The sequence below is a fragment of the Manis pentadactyla genome, chromosome 12 (assembly GCF_030020395.1).
Source record: "Manis pentadactyla isolate mManPen7 chromosome 12, mManPen7.hap1, whole genome shotgun sequence".
Lineage (NCBI taxonomy): Eukaryota > Metazoa > Chordata > Mammalia > Pholidota > Manidae > Manis > Manis pentadactyla.
The window spans coordinates 36,302,814-36,323,014 of NC_080030.1; the positions used below are offsets into that span (position 1 = coordinate 36,302,814).

At 46.7% G+C, this 20,201-nt stretch overlaps 1 protein-coding gene across 2 annotated transcripts in view; it reads right to left on the reverse strand.

The window, feature by feature from the left end:
- The window catches only part of FNDC1 (fibronectin type III domain containing 1), a 90,733-nt gene extending 76,426 nt beyond the window's left edge, over positions 1-14,307 (reverse strand). The window contains exon 1 of one of the 2 annotated variants that reach the window (XM_036886755.2): positions 14,000-14,307. In XM_036886755.2, the coding sequence (XP_036742650.2) occupies positions 14,000-14,108 (109 nt within the window). In that variant the 5' untranslated portion in view covers positions 14,109-14,307. The remainder of the gene's footprint in view (positions 1-13,999) is intronic. The other variant, XM_036886758.2, reaches the window with a different exon arrangement.
- Between the last annotated feature and the right edge of the window lie 5,894 nt (positions 14,308-20,201).

The following is a 20,201-nucleotide window of genomic DNA, read 5'->3' on the forward strand; positions in this document are numbered from 1 at the left end:
TGACAAGGCCTGAACATGGTGTCCAGGCCTGGGGTGGCAGAGTAGAAAAATGGAAAGATCCTGGGTCCCTGCAGCCTCTCTGCTGCCCAGTTTATTGGTGAGGGAGATAAACAGTTCTCTTGCCTGTCTGGTCCCATGTTCATCAGGTGGTGTGTCATCAGCAGCCCAAGGTCACAAGTTCATCAGATCCGCAGCCCAAGCCATTGCTACCTGATGTTTTCATTTCTAGATCCATAAAATCAAGTCACATTTTCTCTTGATTCCTAAATGAGACCTGCTTTGTTTTAACTTTAATTTCTTTCTGTTTACTGTTTATAAGGGATCTACTTTGGAAATTTAATTTCAACTATGTTGATGCTTTATTTGTCAGTATGCCACTGACTTGAGTAAGTACATCTGTCTAGAAAATGATGCAGCCAGAAATTACAGTGAACTTAACCAGCAAAGCTGGCAGAATTTGATCATTAGGATTTAAAGCTTGAAAGCTCTTGGCCATTTTATCCAGGAACCAATGTAAGCAAAAGCTACTGTTCCAGAAAAGAGGCAAAAGCGTTTTACCCCATCTGAACCACCAGCTTGCCAGAAGGGCTTAGGGAAATGCAACTGGGGGCATTCCATGGATTTATTTATTTGTAACATCAGTAAGAATACAAGGGGACCCTAAAGAAAAAAATACATATGGATGGGAAGGGAATGAATTCAGAACTCATGCCTGCTGTTGGCCAGCATCAGAGACCCCACTAGAAAGTAGTACTTGCAGGTTTTTGTGGGATTTTTTTGCACATTCTTCAAATTCAATTCCCTACTGAGAAACCGTTTAAAGAATTACCATTGTTTGCTGGTCCAGCTTAAACTCGGCCTACTAGAAACTGCTTGAGATGCCAGCCAAAAAAAACCTCCCTGAAAACTCATTCCTTTTCCCAAAATGTGAAAGTCATTGTCTAACTATGTTAAATACGTGGGCATTCCTGTCCCTGAAATTACCACTCATCTTGGTCAGAAAGCTCCTTGAAAAAATAGCCTTAGAAGACAAGCCAAGCAAATGTTGGGAAGAGGTAGGCATGAAACAGAGTAAATGAGACAGAAATGCCCCAGAAGCCAGGCACCACGTGGACCCAATAACAACCCAGGCTGCTAATGATCATTATTTTTTAAAATGTTTTATATGTAAATTTTTCTTAACATTTCAGATAACCACTTAACAGTTAACCATGGGCATAGAAAAATAATCCATCAGTAAAGAAGAAAAAATGCACAACACACCTACTGAGCAAGGAGTTTAAGTTTTGCAGTGGTAAATACAAAATACATGGAGAAGTAAAGGAGAAGAAAGGAAGCGATCAGTTTGAAATGCCAGCCATCTCATGACTTCCGCAATAGATACCTGTCGAGTATCTACTATGTGTGAGATTCTGAGCTGGGCACTAGGGATCCGGAGGTGATTAAAAAGAATTCTGCATTATTGCAACAATTAGCTCCTGAATCTCCGTAACAACCCTGAAAACTGTCTTTGGAATCCCCATCTTTATAAGTGAGGAAACTGAGTCTTAGAGGGTTAAGTGGCTCACTAAGAGCACACACCTAGTAGGTGACAGTGGTCAAACCTAGATCTATCCCAAACCATGGACCATGCTCTTTCTGCTATACTTTGCTGTCTCTCAGCTGTAATTACACTTAAAAGGCACAAATATAGGCCTGGAGATAAATCAGAACTGAAGGTATGAAATTTAAAGCAATCAGTGGTGGATGAATGCACAGGGGTCCATGACCTCACTACACTGAATGAACTCCTGTGAATGTCAAGAAGACTCCATGCTGCTAAGCGCCCCTCTCTTGGACTTTGCCTTAGTCTGCTTCCAACAACAGCTGAGTGCTTTTCCTGGAAGCACCCCTTCACCTGTCTTCCCTGGCCCCACAGCCTCTACCTTCCAGGACACTAGGCTCGCTGGTTTCTCTCCCACAGCCTTAGTCTCCTTCGCCAGAACTGGAACATCAAGGTGCCTCCGAGCCCAGTGCTGGCCCTCCCTCCTGGCATGCGCTCTCTGTTTCTCTCTCTACATTAGCACCTCTCATCCTTTGCTGCAAATATCATCCAAATAGGGACGGCCCCCAAATCCCTAACTCCAGCCCTGGCTTCTCCTTGGAGGTCCACCATGCTCAACTGTCTACTTGACGTCTCCAGTGGGACCAGAAAAACACAGGGGCCTGGAGGATGACCAGGGAGGAGACCTTTTAAATCTGAAATGTTAGTGATAAAGAGAAGAACCAGAAAACAAGTTGCCTGGTGGAAGACAGGAGTGGAGCAATTTTCAGGAAGATGGGATTGTCCATCAGTGTCAAGTAAAGGCTGAGAGGGGCCCTATTTTCTCCATTAAGAATTAGAAAATGTCCACCCCCATCCAAGGCCCCCTGAAAAAGCAAATGTGCCACCGAAGTTTCTCTCCACACATACCAAATTTAATTAGTTCCTTTTCTATAGCTACCTTCAAAGCATTGATACGAGAAAAAAGTAAGGAAGAAAATACAAAACACTCAACAAATGTGAGATAGAGTAGTGAGAAGAAGAGCCACAGAAGGACTGATGTCACCAATTAAAACCCAATAGAAAATGATCTGGCGGGATTCCTAGGACCTCGGCTCTCGGCCAGTTCTCCTCCATAGCAGGAGTGGCTTCGGGTCCCCATATTCCTCAAATTTAGGAAATGTACTTGGAGTTAGAATTTTAGGATCTTGAGAGTTGGAAGGAAACTTAGGTAATCTGATCTACCTTCCCCTTCCCAATCTATCAATTCTGTGTCTAAAATGATCTTCAATACTTTCCATGACAAGACAGTTCCACCCAGTCAAATATAACACATTCCCCACCTCCAAAGAAATTTCTATGAATCTGATACTCAGTTGGGTAACAGAGAGTTACTAAGCAAGGCATTGATCTAGGAATACAAGTGAATTAATTCACAGAATTAAGAAAGGGAATGGTCTTTGATCTCCTGTGTGAAGCACTATATTGGCTCTTAAAAACAGCAAGGGTATCACACATTCGATATCAGCTGAGTGACGCCAACATTAGACATTTTCAGGGCAGCAAAGGCTGAGGAAAGGGATCCTCCTCGAGCTACGATGATCAGAGAACCAAGCATGGCATTGGTGGGATTCAAGACGGGCCTCTGCTAGAGATTTCCCCACTCTTTCCACAGGCCACTGCTTTCCACACCTTGAATTCTAAGAGAATTTTTAATCAAGCCTTCTGTGTGACTACCCTGGCTACCCCTTTACACTCAGAATGCTCTGAATTGCTTCCTTTAATGAAAACTCATTACATCTCAGAGCATCAGGGGACTATATGGAACTCATCCCAGAGACCCCAAGTCAAAAACCTTCATGTTCTATGAGAGACAAGCAATCTGCTGAAACAATGGCCTGCGCCTGGTCTCCCAGACCTTTTCCTCCATAGGTGTTAGAATCAAAATGTAGTCATGACAACAGCTGTAAAATGCACTCAGCCCAGGTCTCAGACAAGTCAAGGAGCTTAGTATTCTCTGCCCCTCATTTCTCTTCCTTTTGGCTATGGTTTGCTGGGAGAGCTGTAGGTACACACGCGGATTCTGAGAGTTATTAATCATAAGAGGATGCCTCAGTTCTCCCAGTTTATCAGGAAATAGCAGAAGGAAGTTGTTGGGTGAGGTAGAAAATGGTAAAAAACAGAGCAGGGCCAGGGCATGCGTCACAGCAGAAAGAGCATGGCAGCCTTCCAGAACATAAAGAGTGTCAAAAAGAGTCAGACATTCTGTGGGAGAGCAAGGCTGCCTCATCTCATCACCTAGAAGTCTCCTCCAGAGGATACAATCTAGATAAAAGAAAGATAGTGGCACATTCCGAATTCTACTGAACAGGGAAAAAATGCAGATTGAGTTAACATCAAAGTGTGCACACCAAAGTCCCCAGATGAATTTGGTGATTTCTCTTGCTGATCTTACAATTCTACGTGTGTCAGTGTAAAAACACCCAGAACTTAACACTGTATCTGGCGAGGGGAGTTGACTAGAACATACTAGATGATCCTACATTGCTGCCCTTACCACAACCAATGCCATTACTACTTCTTCATCAGTCCCAACTTTGTAGCCTGTGCCTGGGAGCCTAGCACAGTTACTTGCCCACAGAAGATTTGAGTTAGTTACTTAATTACTCACTTTATGATTGAAGGCATGAGACAGGCTTGATCTGTAAATCAGGCCCACAGAATGTGCATGGGTCTTTGGAACTCTGGGGTAATGGGTCAATACACATAACGCAGTGCAGTGACTCGTATCTTCCCACATCTCAACTACAGCCTGGGATCAGAGGCTACATGAATTCTTTCACCTACTGAAAAGGAATCATGTTGGTAGGCATACCATTTGTTGTGGGTTGAATTGTGTCCCCCAAAAAGATATGTTGAGTCATATCATCCAGCACCTGTGAATGGGATTTGGAAATAGGGTTTTTGCAGATGTAATCAAAATAAAGTCATGCTTGATTAGGGTTGGCCTTAATCCAATATGGCCAGTATCCTTATCGGAAGGCACACAGGGAGAATACCAGATGACACTGGGGACAGAGACTGAAGCGACTCATCTAGAAGTCAGGGAACATCAAGGATCCCTGGGAACCACCGCAAGCTAACAAGAGGCAAGGAAGGATTTGCTCTTCAGAGGGAATATGGCCCTGCCCTTCTGCTTTCAGATTTCCAGCCTCCAGACCTAAATTTCTGTTAAAGAACAAATTTAATTTACTAAATTTACAATAGGATAAATTTCTGTTGTTTAAGGCCACCCAGTTTGTTAGAGCATAAATATAATTCTTCATTCCAGCAGCAGATTGAACCTCCAACACCAGCCAACACTCTTCAGAGCTCACATGCTGACCGCACAGAGCCAGGCCGAGAGAGATGCAGGAGGCAGTCTCACACACCATCCCCACAAGTCCTGCTGGTGTCAGGCCAGCATACATAAATATGTGTAATGCACATCATATGTAATTAATCCCAAAGAAAGCACATCCAGTCGTTCAGCAAATACCTACTCAGCATCTACTGTTTGCAGGCAGCATTCTAGGCCACAAGGAGACTTCAGTGACTAAAACTAACAAATGTCCTGCCCTCGTGGAGTTTATGTTCCAAAATGGGAGAAGACAGGCAATTATCAAATACAAAAGTGAAATCCTCAGGTGGTGATAAAGGTGTGGAGAAAAATAAAGTTGGGGTAAGGAGTACTGGGGATGGTAGGGATGGGATCACACTGTTAAATGGGGGGAAGGTGTCAGGTAAGACTTCATGAGAAGATGATGTTGCATAGAGACCTGAAGATGGTGAGGAATCAACCCACAGATGTTTATGGAAAGTTGTTCAGGCAAGAGAATAGTAAGCACAAAGGCAATGGGGCTGGAAGGTACCTAGCACATTAGAAAACCAGCAAGGGGCCAAGGGGCTAGAGTTGATAGTGAGGGAGTCTGTGGTGGGGACGATGGTCATGTGCAGCCTTGAAAACTTGTTAGGACTTCAGTTTTTACCTGAGAGCAACGGAGAGCTACTGGAAGGTTCTGTGACTTCATGCATCATGAGAATCACCATGGCTGCTGTTTTGAGAATAGAGCGCAGACAGGGGAGGCAGGCTCAGGGTAAGCAGTAAGGAGGTTATTGCAACAATCCATGGGAGGTGTCTTGGGCCAGGGTGGCAGGAGTACCTCTCTGTTGTGCCAAATTACATACCATGAAATCTTAGCACAACCAAAATACTTGCCAGCTAACTGCAGTGATCTCAAGCAGAATGGGCCAAAATAAGCACTTCTTAAAAATAGGCTTTTACCAATCTCAAAAGGTTACATATTGTACAGTTCCATTTATCTGACATTCTTGAAATGACAGATGAAGACCAGATCAGTAGCTGTCCAGGGTTGCGGTGGAAGGATAGAAGGAAGGTGGATGTGGCTGTAAAAGAGAAGCACAAGGGATCCTTCTGATGAAATGCTCTATATCATGACCGTGGGCCCACACAATCTACACACATAACAAAAGTGCACAGAAACACACACACAAGCTTGCAAAACTGGTGAGATCTGGATATAATCAATGGATTGTGCCAATATCAGCTTCCTGATGGGGATATTGCACTATGGTTACGTAAGATGTTACAAACTGGGTGAGGGGCACGTGGGATTACAATTATGTGTGAATCTACCACTATCTCAAAATAAAGACTTTGAAGCCATTTAAAAAAATAGCCCTTTATGTCTATATTGAAGCCCCAAACTCTGACCCCGTAACGCCTGGGGGTGGAAAGCACACCAAAGTAGACTCACATAAATGATCACTTAAAACAGTCTTTGAACCTGAGCCACAATAAACCACAAGGTTTCGGTGTATGAAAGGCACACCTAAGATTTCCATCTTCTAAGCAGAAGCTTCATTGTGATCACAGCACAACTGTACCACCACTAGCCCACAGAAACTGAACCTTCTCTGTAGAGGAATTTTATCTTAGAAAACCCTGTGAGGAAGAGGTGACACTGCCCCATGAGACCATGCCACTAAGGCAGCTTGCGCCTCCATCCTGCCCTCAACAGCAGCCCCTGGCCTGGCGCTCCAGAATGCAGCACACAGGGATCACCTACCCTGGGCCACCCTCACCTGGCCCAGCTGAGATTTCATCTCCAAGCAAACGTGGTGTCATCTCAAATTGGGAGCCATGATTACACCACCTGCTCAGATTGTTTATTGCACACTAACCGGCTCCCGCCACAGCGTCTGTGCCTAGGGAACTCATCACCTACCCTTCCTCCAAGACCAGCATGGGTTCATGCCCAGTGTGTGTCTGCTGGCTTTAACCAACCATCTGACCACACGGAACAGCTCTCAAACCCATTTACAGGTGACTGCAGAGTGGAGCATCACTATTACCACTGTAAAGTCTACATAAACTATATCCACTGATTTCCTCTTTAATCCTTTTTTCCCTTAGAAACTGCACTGAATTCTGTCCATAGACCTGCCCTTGACCCTAAAGTCATTACACACCTACCTTAACAATGAAGTCTACCAATCTGCCCGTATGTGAATTCGTGAGACATGGTACCCTGGAACCCACTCCAAAATGGATTGTTCTAGAATATATGAACCATTTCAGATAGAACTGAAGGTTAAAAAAAAAAAATAGTTAGGAACCATCAGCTTGGTCTGTATTATAAATGAAGAAGGCCTCAAAGATCCAAAAAAGTAAGCATATATGAAAGAACCCCTGAGCACACTGAATGGAGGCTTCAGCTACCCCATCCGGCCAGGCGCCAGCACTGTGCTCCGCTCAGCTGCCCGGGTGACCTCCCAGCGACCCAGAGATGTGCCGCGCCACAGACCCTCCTGTTCTGGATTACAGCCACACCCCAAGCTTCCCGAGCTGCCTGACAACCCCTCCGCCCCGTGTACCGTGGCTCCCCGGGGGACCACCTTGCAGTAGCCACCTACAACACTGACGTTCCCACGCATGTCACGATGCTTCTTGCCTCTGAGCCTTCCAAGGTAGCAAGGCGCTGGCACTCCTCCTCAAGGTTTCTTCCTTCTCTAACCAATGCCACCCCCTCGTCAAAACCCAGCTCCAGCACAGCTGTCCTGGCCCTTCCAGCCTGACTCCCCCCAGGGACTGTCCTAAAGTGCCCCACACTGTCTGTCTCCTCTCCCCCACCCCCGCCCGCCTGTGCATCCCCGCAGGAATGGGGTTTGTTGGACTTGGCAGCCCCGTGTCCAACACATACGAATGCTTGCTGACTGGCTGGATGAATGGATGGACGGGCTGCAAAACGGAGACTCACACTGAGTTAGAGCCAGAAGGTAGGTGCCTTAGCACCTCTACAGTCCAGTTCCCTCACACAGTGCACATCAGTGGCTGGATCAGGACGTGTGATGTGGATGAAGAGGTGTGACACTGTAAAATAATCCCTAAAAGCAAATTCCAGCATTAAAATGACACATTTCTCCTGAGAAGTTCCTAATACGTTAACTATTAGTTTACAATCCCACCACCTCTGTGAGAGGCAGGGCTCTGTCAGCCCCTAGATTAGCAATTGCTGTTTCTCGGTGTGGTTCCTTGATTTAAATGGTCCACTGCAAACAAAGTTGAATTCTGGGAACCTTCTGGTTAAAACAACGCTGACAGGTTCAAAGCTCAGAATTCCATCATAAGGATCAAACATTCACAGAGAACCACCGTGTTAAACATGACGGGTTTATGTAACAAACTAGACCCAAGCACCGGTGTGAAGGGCATGTTTTCACAGGATCCACTGAGCAAGGGTCTTGCTTATACCCAAAGGCCAAGTGCATTTTTAACAGGGAACAGGGTTCACTGCAATTTCATCTTAAGCCCTACTTGAGTTCAACACGCTTCAGTGTGTGACAATCATTTCTCAACAGCCAAGGGCAATGTTACGAGGGTGTAGAATTGAATCATCCCAAGCAAATCAGAAGTGGCATTGTCAGCTTCCACTGTCAGCCTAGAGAAGAAAAGGGAAATATTTAAACACCCAAACCAACGGGATCCCGGGTAGTTTGCAGGAAGAGCGCAGAATTATGTAGACTGTGTAGAATTATGTAGGCCTGCAGAAACACTAGGGGTGCCCCAGCAGCTAAAGGTGTGCGACCCAGCTTCAGGTTAAGGCTTCAAATTATTTTTCACCAATTTCCAGTTGAAAATTACTAACACGCAGACATTTCCACTCTCGATGAGTGATTTGTCCTTCCTGTCTGATATGAGTAGCGAAATTAGAAAAAGTCAGATAACTGAACGTCTGTCCCAGTTTTCTTATCTGAAGTCACCTCTGCTGGGGCGGGATGCCTGGGGCCAGCGGGCAGTGGAACCGCCGGAAGGCCAGGAGCGCCCTCTATGGGCCGCGAGGGCGCCAGAAAAGGCAGGAGCTGGGAGAAGTGCCTTCCACAAGTCGCCTAACAATCAAAATTTCTAAATTTTAACCATCTCGTCCATATCGGAGAAGTTTCCTTAATGAAATAATAATAATAACACGATTCCAATAAATTGAATTAAATTCATAGTCTTTGTAACTAAGACAAGGAAGACTTCTAGAAAGAAGAAAAAGAGGATATTTGCTCATATGTATAACCAATACCCCCTGACCCAACTGCTCTGATATGTCAACTAAAACTGGGTAAAATAAATAATGAAATGGTATGCCTCCCTACCCCGCCCCCAGCTAGCCAGTTCTCCCCGAAGGCACCTAAGGTTTCAACTCTGGATGCATCCTAATGTGAATATATTCTGTGGATTTACAAGTATATATATATATATATATATATGTATATATATGTATATATATAAAATAGCTCCTAATAAGAAGTTTAATTATAACTCAAGAAATCCTTTAGTATCCACTAGGAGCAATGGAAGGAGGCCTGATCCTAAATCAGGGAAGGATGATGGGAACTTTCCTGAAATGTTCACATAGACTCCCCCATCCACACCCTCACCCCCTGCAGTAAGCAGAATGATGGCCCCCAAAGATGTGCATGTCCTAATCCCCAGACCTGCAAATATCTGATCTCATATGGCAAAAGGAACTTTGCAGATGTGGTTAAACTAAGGATCTGGAGATGGGGAGATTATCTCGGTGTGTCCAATGTAATCACAAGGATCCTTATAAGTGAAAGGGGAGACAGAGAAGATGACATGTGGATAGAGGTGGAGTGATGTGGTTGTGGGAGAGGGCCGTGAGCCAGGAACTTGGCACCTCTCAAAGCTGGAAAAGGCAAGGACCAGATTCTCCCCCAGAGCCTGCAGAAGGAACATGGCCCTTTATTATAGCCCAGTGAGACCCATTTTAGACTTCTGACCTCCTAAACTATATAAATTAATAAATTCGTGTTGTTTTAAACAAGTACATTTGTGGCCATTTGTTACAACAATAGGAAACCCCAACTGTTTTCAGAGAATGGGCCTTCATGACTTAAATAGAGATTTGAATGGTCTTGGTAAGACATTTTCAATGCTCTGGAACTGTCTGGTTGGTAGTTTTCCAGGGACATGAATAGTCAGTCTGCAATTCTCTTACAATCTCTAATCCCATAGTAACAAATTTCATGCTCAGCTGATGAATAAAACAGTCCTTTCACTGGGTGGGCACCAATGAGCAAGATAAAAGGAAGGTGTTTTCACCTCCTCCTCTCAAAGAGGATAGAAGTAGGAGGGAAACCGTATAGAGCTAGACGTAGGTTGAGCCACAGAAAAGCCTCTGAGGGCTTCTGGAGATGGAAGGATTCATTCCATTTGCTCTGTCTACTGGAGATTAACTAACTGGCCCAGAGCCACATGCGGGGAATGACAGCACTGACACTCGAACTCAGGCATCTTGATGTTCCCTTACTTACCTTCCATAAACCAGCGGTTATCAAACTATCTGTTCTCCAGATTCCTTTCTCCTCTTAAATTAATGAGAACCTCATGCATTAGAGGTGATGTTTACATGAGTTTTATCTACTGAAATCTACTGTCCAGAAATTAAAACTAGGAAGAGGTTAAACTATGTATTTATTAATTCATTTAAAAATAGCAATAGTAAAACATTAAATGTTGACATGAAAAGGCTGTATGCTATGAAAAATAACTATTTTCCAAAACAAAAAGAAACAGTGCAAAGAGTGGGCATTGTTTGTATTTCAGCAAATCTCATTAATAGGAGACAGCAGGGTCTCCTTCAGTCTTTTCTGGGTGAAGTACCTGAAGAAAATCTGGCCTCACACAGATTTTTGGAAAACTTTTGATACTACACCAAAACTCATCAAGTAGTAGTTTCTTAAAGGTTAGTTGCAATGTAGAATCTGAAACCTTATAAAGAATTTTTCATATTTTGTTACATTAAAAACCCACTGGGCTATCTTGCACTTTGGATGGGTCTTGTAGCCAGGCAAGATTTTGCAACACCAAGTATTGGTCACTTGGATTTACTGGTGCACTTGGTTATACAGACCATCTAAGTGTTGACACATTTTATACCACAGTATTTAAAAATCACATTTATTTGTATCACCATCTGTCTTGATAGATAAGTTTTTACATATGGTGAAGCTTTCAACTTATGATGGCAGAAAGAACTTGGCAAATTTCCAATTTTCACTTGAAAGCTCAAATTTTATCACTGGCAAGGCATGCTAGCAGTTATCTTTCTAGAAGTGATGGGCCACTTTGTTCATATCTGAGATGTCTGCCAGATACCCAAGTTTGAATAACTAATTTGTCTGTGATCACGCTTTCTCATAAATACAGTATTCCATGAAAAAAAAAGCAGTTGGTTCTGCTCATAACTCAAACTGTCATGTAAGTGCTTTTCTCAGGATTGCCATTGAACTTGGGTAGTCAGCAGATATGCATCATTTCTTCACACAGAATATTAAAAAGATATGCATTCAAGGGTAGAGGTTTGGTAAAATGAGTAATTTTTACTGTTGCACCAAGGACATTCTTCAAACTGGCATATCTTTTCTCAAATAAAAGGCCTGAAAAATTCAAAGACTACTAGTTCATTATGGTGTCAATGCCTTGAGTCACACTAAAGTTCCAGCAGTTTTACCCACCAAGCTAAATAGTATCTTAATATTTCTTTGAAAATAGTTTTGACCTTGGGATTCCCTGAAAAGTGTCTTTCACCTTTAAGGAAAAAAATTAAAATCACCCATAATCATATTAAGATAACCATTATAAATGCATGTGAGTGTATGTGTCCCCCCATTTTTAGAAAAATGTATCCTATCAGACTGGCAAGCACCACCATAATTGTAATAGTTGATAGTAGTTTGTTATAGGGATAGATTGGGGGGTGGGGAGGCATCACTTGCTTACTTTGTTTTACATTTTAATTGACTACTAAGTTGCAGGGTTTATTTAGCTCTTCAGCATGGCCTACAAATCACCTCTGTTTTAGGGAAAGTCCCTCTGAGCTCTGGTGGTCTGCCACTATTAATGTGGATCAGGGAGACTTCCTTAGAGGGATTCTGGCCCCAAAGATTTGGTGGATAGGAGAGGCAGCCTGCTGGGCTCATGCACTGGTTCAGCCAGAGAGGGGGTAGTGTGCGCAAGCCCTCGCTGCCAGACCCAGAATACAAGTCTGGTGCAGTAACTGTAGATACATGCGGCAAGACAGACAGGAAATCCTTCTAGAGGAGCAGATGAAATAAATTACATGTCCCATTTCTTGTACAGCAGTGAGGAGTTCTCCACAGGTTAGTCTGTTTCTTTCCTTCTATTATTTCATTTAAATGCAGTAGATATTCATTTCAAAAGGTGCTTGTCCTCTTTTGTCCATTTCAAGTCTGGCCATCATTTTACTGCAAAACCACGTCAACACAGTTGAGAGAAGTGCCAGCAAGTGTCCCAGCTCCAACATTCCACAGCCCAGTGATTTACAGAGCAGAAGGCAAGAGAAGGAAAAGCAGGGAACACAGCAGGACTCTGGGGGCTATCACAGACAGCCGTCACTCCAGACACACTCAAATGTAGCCCATCTGGCAGATGGCAGTGGAATCACATAGGAATAAAGCTGCAATCATCAGGAAGCCAGTTTAGTACTAGTTCCACTGTCAGTCCACTTTCTGAAACAGAAACTCTCCCAACATTCAGAGATTTTTTATTTAGAAGGGGGAAAAAAGTGCCATGGGTTGTACTTTGGGAAGCTGAAAAGCTTTGAAATAGTTTTATTCTTCAGTTCTGTTCAAAATATTCAGTGAATGCTATCTTACAGATGGCTAACAGAGAAGAAAACAAAACCCTCAACTGGCGCAGGCTTTTATGAAAAGTGGCGTTTGGCATCCCAGCCCTTGGTGCAAACCTGAAGCAAACGTTATGCATGATATACACGCCAAAAAGAGTCAAAGACAATGTGACCCCCCAAGTTTTCTCCCTTTCCCTTGTACTAAGAGGGCAACAGAGACACGAAATGGCATCCGTCCTAAAGCAAACAGCCCTCACTGGAATCGCATCCAAATTTTCAGACCCCAGCTGGGAGTGAACAGTATCAACAAAAATGTCAACTTCTTGGATTCCCACAAACAGATGACATAAATAAAAGCCACACAGTTTCAAGTGCGAAAATGCCTGCACAGGAGGTGGGAACAAGGGCCACCAAAGGCTTACGGATGAAAAACCCACCACAAACTTGTTTTCTCTCTGCGGGTAATGTACAAGGAATCTGACAGCCGCAGCTGGCATTTTCTGAAAAGCGTTGCTCACATTTCAGCCCCAGGGAAAGCATCTGTCCTCAGCCTCAGGGCAAGGGTGAGCCTCTGCAGAAAGCTTTCCCACTTCCCTGTCCCTCCTCTCAAGACAACTGTCATCTTCCAGCTCCAAAGTTCCCACCCGGACGCCCCGGCCTCTGGGTGAGCGCGGCTTCTCCTGGGGCGCCGGGGTACCCGACGGCCCTGGTGGCCGCAGCCTCCCGCTGGGCGCTCCTAGGACCGTCCAGCCTCACTGCCTCCCGTCTGGTCTCCTGATGGCCGCGCTCCGGCAGAGCCTGCCTCGGGGCAGGTGAGCTGGAGAAAAGGAGGATGCCCTGGGAGACGCACCGGGCCAAGGAAAGGTGCTCCCCCACCCGCGCCGCAACCAAGAAGACGCTTTCCTTTTCTTCCCTTTGCCTGAATCCCCCCGGGAAGTTAGACTCCCCCGGGCTCTGGACTGAGGGACGCTCGACGGCCAAGGGGAAACCGAGCGCGCTGAGGTCCGCAGGCACCGATGCTCTCCCCGCGCCCGCCTCCCGTGCGCAGGGCGCCACGTGCCCAGGCCCCGCGTCACCAAACGCCCCTCCGCGACCCGACCCTTGAGCAACGAGGACACGCGGGTTAGCGACAGGACACGCACAGGGCGGTGCGGCGCTCCCCGAGCGACAGGCAGGGCTGGGCGCGCACGCGGGGCGGACAGGGAAGCCGCGAGGCGGGGCGGAGAGCCGGGCGGCGGAGCGGGGCTGCGCGTACCTGGAGGCCCCACCGACAAGACGACGGGCAGCAGCACGGCTAGGAGCAGCAGCGCCGCCCAGGGAAGCGGGCGCCGCGCGCTCGGGGGCTCCCCAGCCTCGGGCGCCATCGGGAGCCGGGGTGCGCGGCGGGCTGGGCGGGACGCCGGCCGGTGGGCGCTGGGCGGAGGAGGAGAGCGAGCGCGGAGGCGCAGCTGTCGGGGCCCCGCCGTCCGTGTGGGTTTGCGCGCTCTGCGCCGCGCCCGCGCGCTCCAGCCCTGCGCCTATGGCTCTGGCGCGCGCACCGCCCGCCGCGCTCCGCACTGAGGCCGCCGGCTACCGGCCGCGCCTTTTAGCCGCGAGGGGGCGCCCCCTGCTGGCGGCGGGGTGGCGGGCCGGGGCGGGCGGGGCGCGCGGCCCGGGTCTGAAAATTCGGGGATTCCTGTGTGGGAAGCGCCCAGGGAAGTACCTCCTATGATCTAACCTCTTGTTCTCTGGCTCGGGAAATGGCTCTGCGTCCAGTGGATCCCAAGCCCAGTAAGGCCCTGTGTCTCCTTAAATAAACACCTCTGGTTTCCACGTTGGGAACGGGAGCCAAGCCCTTCACCTCCCTGCACACCGTGTTAGTCCTGCCGCTCAGCCTGACCTTGCCCACGCCCGGGGCCCCCTGAGAGGGGGTTTAGTGGCCTTAGACGCTGCTGCCCCGGCTGCCATCTCTGCAGTCTCAGAGGAAGACGCCTCCAAGTACGCGCAGAGCCCAGGCTGAGGACTGATGGGCCTCGCTGCTTCCAACTTCCCTGATGTCAGCACTGCTTAGGGTCCCCCTGCTCCGAACTCCCACCTATTTGCTGTCAGCTCTCGGCCTTGGAAGCCCCAGCACTGCTCCAAGCGGGTTGGGAGCGCCTCCGGAGGCGACAAGGACGCCCGGGCCAGGGCGGCCCACCATCCTGGTGCCTCGGGCTTCTGTCCGCGCGGCCGGTCCCTCGCACCTGATCCGGCAGAAGCGCAGCGCTGACATTGAGTCAGCTCTCTGTTGTGATAGCCCAAAATGTGACCAGATTTGTGGCATTGTGCACAGAGGAACAGACTGGTAAATGAATGGTGGATTGATGAAAAAGACAGCATCTCTTTTCTGAAACCACCGCCACACATCCAGGCGTTACATAACATCCACCGTGGCAGAGCTTTCCCTTCGGGAAGACGTTCTTCTGGTTCCCGGTGAGGGTTCCTTCTTCATTTATCTTGCAAACTCTGTGCGCAGCAGAGCTCATGTAGTGTGCAAGCACTTCAATGTTTAAATAAAAACTCCCTTGCTGCAGTGTTGCGCTGTTTCCCCACACGCCATGTAACGCAGTCATGGCTTCCGTCTGCCCAGCCACCTCCCACCCCTGAGCTTCTTTCGGAAAGTAGCCCCTTCCCCCACTCCACCCAAGAAACTCCAGGGGAATCTGTCCCCTCCCCACCACCCTCTTCCCCACCCCAGCTGGTCCAGGGATCCCCAGTGGCCCAAGCTGGATTAGAGTTGGACTTTTCTAAGTGCAGATGGAGAGAAAGTCTTCTCTTCTTTCTCCCGTGACGTGTGGATGTTGAAGGATGGTAGCTGTGGTGAACTGAAAGATGGCGCCCCAAAATGTCCATGTCGTAATCCCTGGAACCTGGGAATGTTACGGAGGGAGGATCTTTGCATATGTGATTAAACATCTTGAGATGGGGAGACCATCCTGGATTATGTGGTGGGCCCTAAATGCCATCATATGCCTCCTTGTAAAAAGGGGAAGGAGATCTGACATGCAGAGACGATAATGTGTGCACAGGGGCACATGGGCAGCGAGGCAGCCCAGACGCCAAGGCTCGCCAGCAGCCCGGAGAAGCTGGAAGAGACGAGGAGGGGCTCTCCCCCAGAGATCTGCTGGGAGCACAGCCCTCCCGGCACCTTGATTTCAGTCCGGTGGAACTAATTCTGGGCTTTTGGCCTCCAGAATTGTGAGAGAATAAATTTCTGTTGTTCTAAGCCCACAGATTGGTCGTTGTTACAACAGCCACAGGAAACTGAATCAGTAGCCAAGAGGGGCTTGTGTCCCTGGCTCCTGCCTTGAGGGCCACTGTCCAGAAAGAATGAAGCCAACACGTGCAGAACCGGCAGATGGAAAGAAAGTGCCCTACAGATGTGCAAGCCTGGGCTCCAGCCCTGCCTTCCTGCAGACCTCCGCTAGCCGACTTAATGCCCTTTGCTAAGTTGGAGTGGGATTTCTGTCCTATGTAACCGATGAGTCCTAACCATGAGATATCCCCCTGTCCTTAAGAGGGTGCAATTTACCCTTCCTGTCATGCATCCAAAAGAGTCCCTCAAAGTACCGAGCACACAGTAACTTCCAGGAAATGCTGATAGGTTAGTTGCCATTCATTTGTTCATTCAGTAAGGATTTACTGTGTACCTACCCCCTGCTCGACACCACTCCATAGAGGCCCTGGGATCAGTGATAGTAAAACTTAGCGGGAGATAAGGGAGATGAGGAAAGGCAGTGATCAAGACCTTAGAGGCCACAGTAAGGACTTAGGCTTTGAGAGGGTGTGGGGGTCTCCAGATGATTCTGATCGGAGGAGTCACAAGACAAGATTGGCCTGCAGAGCTGTGGAAGCAGGGAGATCAGCAACCAGGCTCATCCAGATGAGGGAAGGTGGTACCTGCACCTGAAGTATAGCCGCAGAGGGGACGAGGACTAATGAGACTCAGGTACCACTTGAAGGGGGGATGATTCTCTCACTGATCAGATGCAGGGGGAGAAGAGAAAGAGAATTGGCAATATGATAAGTCACACTCTTTTGCCCTGGTCGTTACCTCCCTGTTAGGACTTTGGGGATTTTAGGATTTCTCTCTTCAATTTAGTTTTAATGACATTATCACATGGCAGGGTAGTGTCCTTCCTTCCTTGTGAAATGTATGTGTACTCACTTCCCCAGCATGTAACTTGTTAGAGCAGCTTTTGTACTGGGTATTTCAGCGTGAAACACAATGCAAAATTAACTCCACCTTTAGAGTTTTGAAGACTAGATTGGAACAGTTGGCCATAGGTTGTCAGAGATTAACTGAAATTACTAATGCTTATGAGTCTGGATTCTGATTTTAACTACAAATTTGAAAGTGTATTTCATTTTTGAAACTCCTAAAGGAAACATCAAGACTATCATTACTTTTAGGTTTAAAAGACCTCAAAAAACCTGACCTAAAAGTTATAGTCATCTGTCCTGATCATCTGAAAATAAAAGTTTTCTTCCTTCTAATCAATGCTTTAGTTCACTCGTTGCTACTATTGTCCTGATAGATGTTACTATTTTTTCACATAATTCTTAAGCTCCTGGTAATTACTTCTATTTTTTTGATCAAAACAGAAAAGAGTGGATGTTACTCGGGCTAGAGATCATCACTATTTAATCGGGATGCTTTTCCAGCTTGCCTCCAAGTTATTTCTCTGATTTATTTCTAGCTTTACTAATCAATCTGCGTCCACATACACTACGTCTGGTTCTAGTTATTTTTTAAATCACCATACGTTCAAAGAGTTCAACACTCCCCATACACATTGTCATGACATTCCTATGTGGTAGAGTAGACTGAAATGCTATTCTCATGTGGATACATGGAAACCAAGTTCAAATGACCATCCAGCACACACTCCAGTAGAGTTTGGAAAGTGCGTGTCTTGTACCATCATCTGACATAAACTCTTGTTCAGGCTTTAAATTGGCTCACGTGGCTCTTTAATTCCTTTCTAAGTAACAGGGTTGAATATATCTATATGGTGTGACAGCAGCAGGACATTATACAATCCCCATCACACAATGGTGATATGCATGCTTTTAAAAGACTCTGCATAGAAGCAGAATAAAGGAGAGGTAGTGTCCACAGTGCTTGTAGTCATGGGGGGGTGGGAGGAGGGAGATCAGTAATTCAGGCACACAGATCTCAAGGAAAATAGCAGTCTCTAGAATTTCATAAACAGAGGGGAAATGGGAAAGGAAAAGGAAAATACAGGTAGGCAAGTAGACTTCACCTTGACATGGAGAAAAAAGAAATTGCTTCTAACCAGTAGTCAAATAAAATAACGCTTTACTAAACTCGTCTTGAGCAGTAGCCATCTGTTGTGATTCATACAAGCTTAGAGGCACTGCTCAACATTTACAGAGAGGTAACCAACACTCCAAAAGGTGGTATGGCTCACTCAACTCACCCTGTGACTGGGGAGGGTGAGAGTCTCACCCAAGCTTCTGACTGCAAGTGTAGGTCTTTTCCCACGGCACATGGCATTCCCAGCATCTACCAGATTTTCAATAAAAGCATCAGGATCAAGGCTGAGAGGGCAGGTAACAGTACGTTTTACATGCCCATGTCCGGTACTCCATCATCCAAATGTGAGCCATCCTTCTTAGCAAACAGTTACACAAGACCTCAGTATTATGTCACTCATCTTCTCAGGGTTCGGAAGTGTGGGAAAGAAAAGGTGCTCCTTAAAAATCTGCCATAAATCCATCATTGCCTGAAATGTGCCTCCTCTGCACAGTTCTAACTTGTTTCTACTGCAAGGCAGCACCAAGACAAGTTCTCTTTTGTACGAATATACTGGGAATTAGTGAAACATAAAGGATTAAGATGGCACACACCTAACGTGGCATATGGATTGTTAAGGATTCTAGTTGAGAACATTTCTATTGCCATGATATACAAGCCCACAGACCTATTTCCTCAGCTTCTGTCTGGTGCCCCAGGTCATAAGGCATGCATACTGCAAACAGAAGTAGCTAGATATTCCAGGGCTATCATCTACCACTTGCCAATGGGCCCAGGGCTGGGGCTATATCGAGAGAAATTATTCATTAATCTATTCCTCCATATGACATTTGTTGAACACTTATTTTTGTGTCAAGCAAGCAATGTGTTAGGATCTGGGGATACAAATGTGACAGGGACCCAAACAACCATTGCCTCCGAGAGCTCACAGTCAAGGTGAGGGAGAAACAAACAAAACCAAACCAAAACAACAAAACCACCTTCCAGAGTGGGCTACTTAGGCCGTGAAGCTTGCTGGAATTGTTCTGCATGTTGTCTATCTCTCCCCTTCCCTTATTCTCTTTTTTCCCCAAGGAGATTTAAACCCTATGTGCACTTTCTATAGACATATATCGGGGTGCATTCTTTCTAACTCTGTGGAATAAAAAGAGCCCAGTTTGGGGAGGAAGCACTAGTAAATCGGGTGGAACAAAAGCTCAGAATGTGCAATCTTCCAATTGCAGCTGGCAATTCTAGAAGTTGGCCCCAGCCTTATGCTAGGAAAACACATGTCTGGCTGCTGTCCCGCCTGCATTTGCCTGACCCTGCCTCCTGTTGAGAGCAGAGCCCAGCGGCCAGCAGTAGGCACCACAGAGGCCTTGGGAACGGAGTTCTGTGCACAGAGCCAGTCCCCAGCCACACACCTCAGACCCCATGCATGTTGACAGACACTCATGCCCAAAATGGGGACATTACTTGTTCATTAAGGCTTTAATGAGCTCCTATTGCATACCTGGCCTGTATTCAAAGGCACACAGACCTGTGGTCACTTCCTAAATGGTATCTGGGACAGATGACAGGGGCTTTGCTATCAGCATCCAGGAGCTGTCCCCAGGCCAGCCACAGGAGGGTTCAGTGAAATCCTGGTGCCTGGCAGGGCCCTTCTTTCCCAAAGGATGCCCGCCTCTGGCTGGTAGCAACCTGCCACCCGGTGTAGCCTCCAGCCCCTTTCCTCCTGGGTAGCATCCCCTCTCATACCATGTACCCAGGCACACGGTACCCTTTGGTGCTCATGTCTGCACCCCCCACCCATCAAGCCTTCCTTCAAGGAAGGCTCTGATCACTTCCTTTTGGCTGAAATATGAGTAAGTGACTGATAAGGCTTCAGGCAGGCTTATCTGTAAGTAGGTGGTCTTTGCAATTCCCAAAGCATGATCTAATTCATCCTCATGAACCATGAAGGAGACAGACACATTGTTCTACCCGTTTTACAGAGGTAGAAACTGAGGTTACTTGCCAGCCTACACTGTTCCAGTTAGAAGTGTCAGGGCCAGGAGGTAAATCCTGACACTCCGTCTGTAAACCAAGTGTTATAGGCCAATGGAAAGAACAACTGGGTGAATTAGCAGCAACACATTATCAGCACTTTAGGACTAGGGCCTCTCACACTTGCACTCGG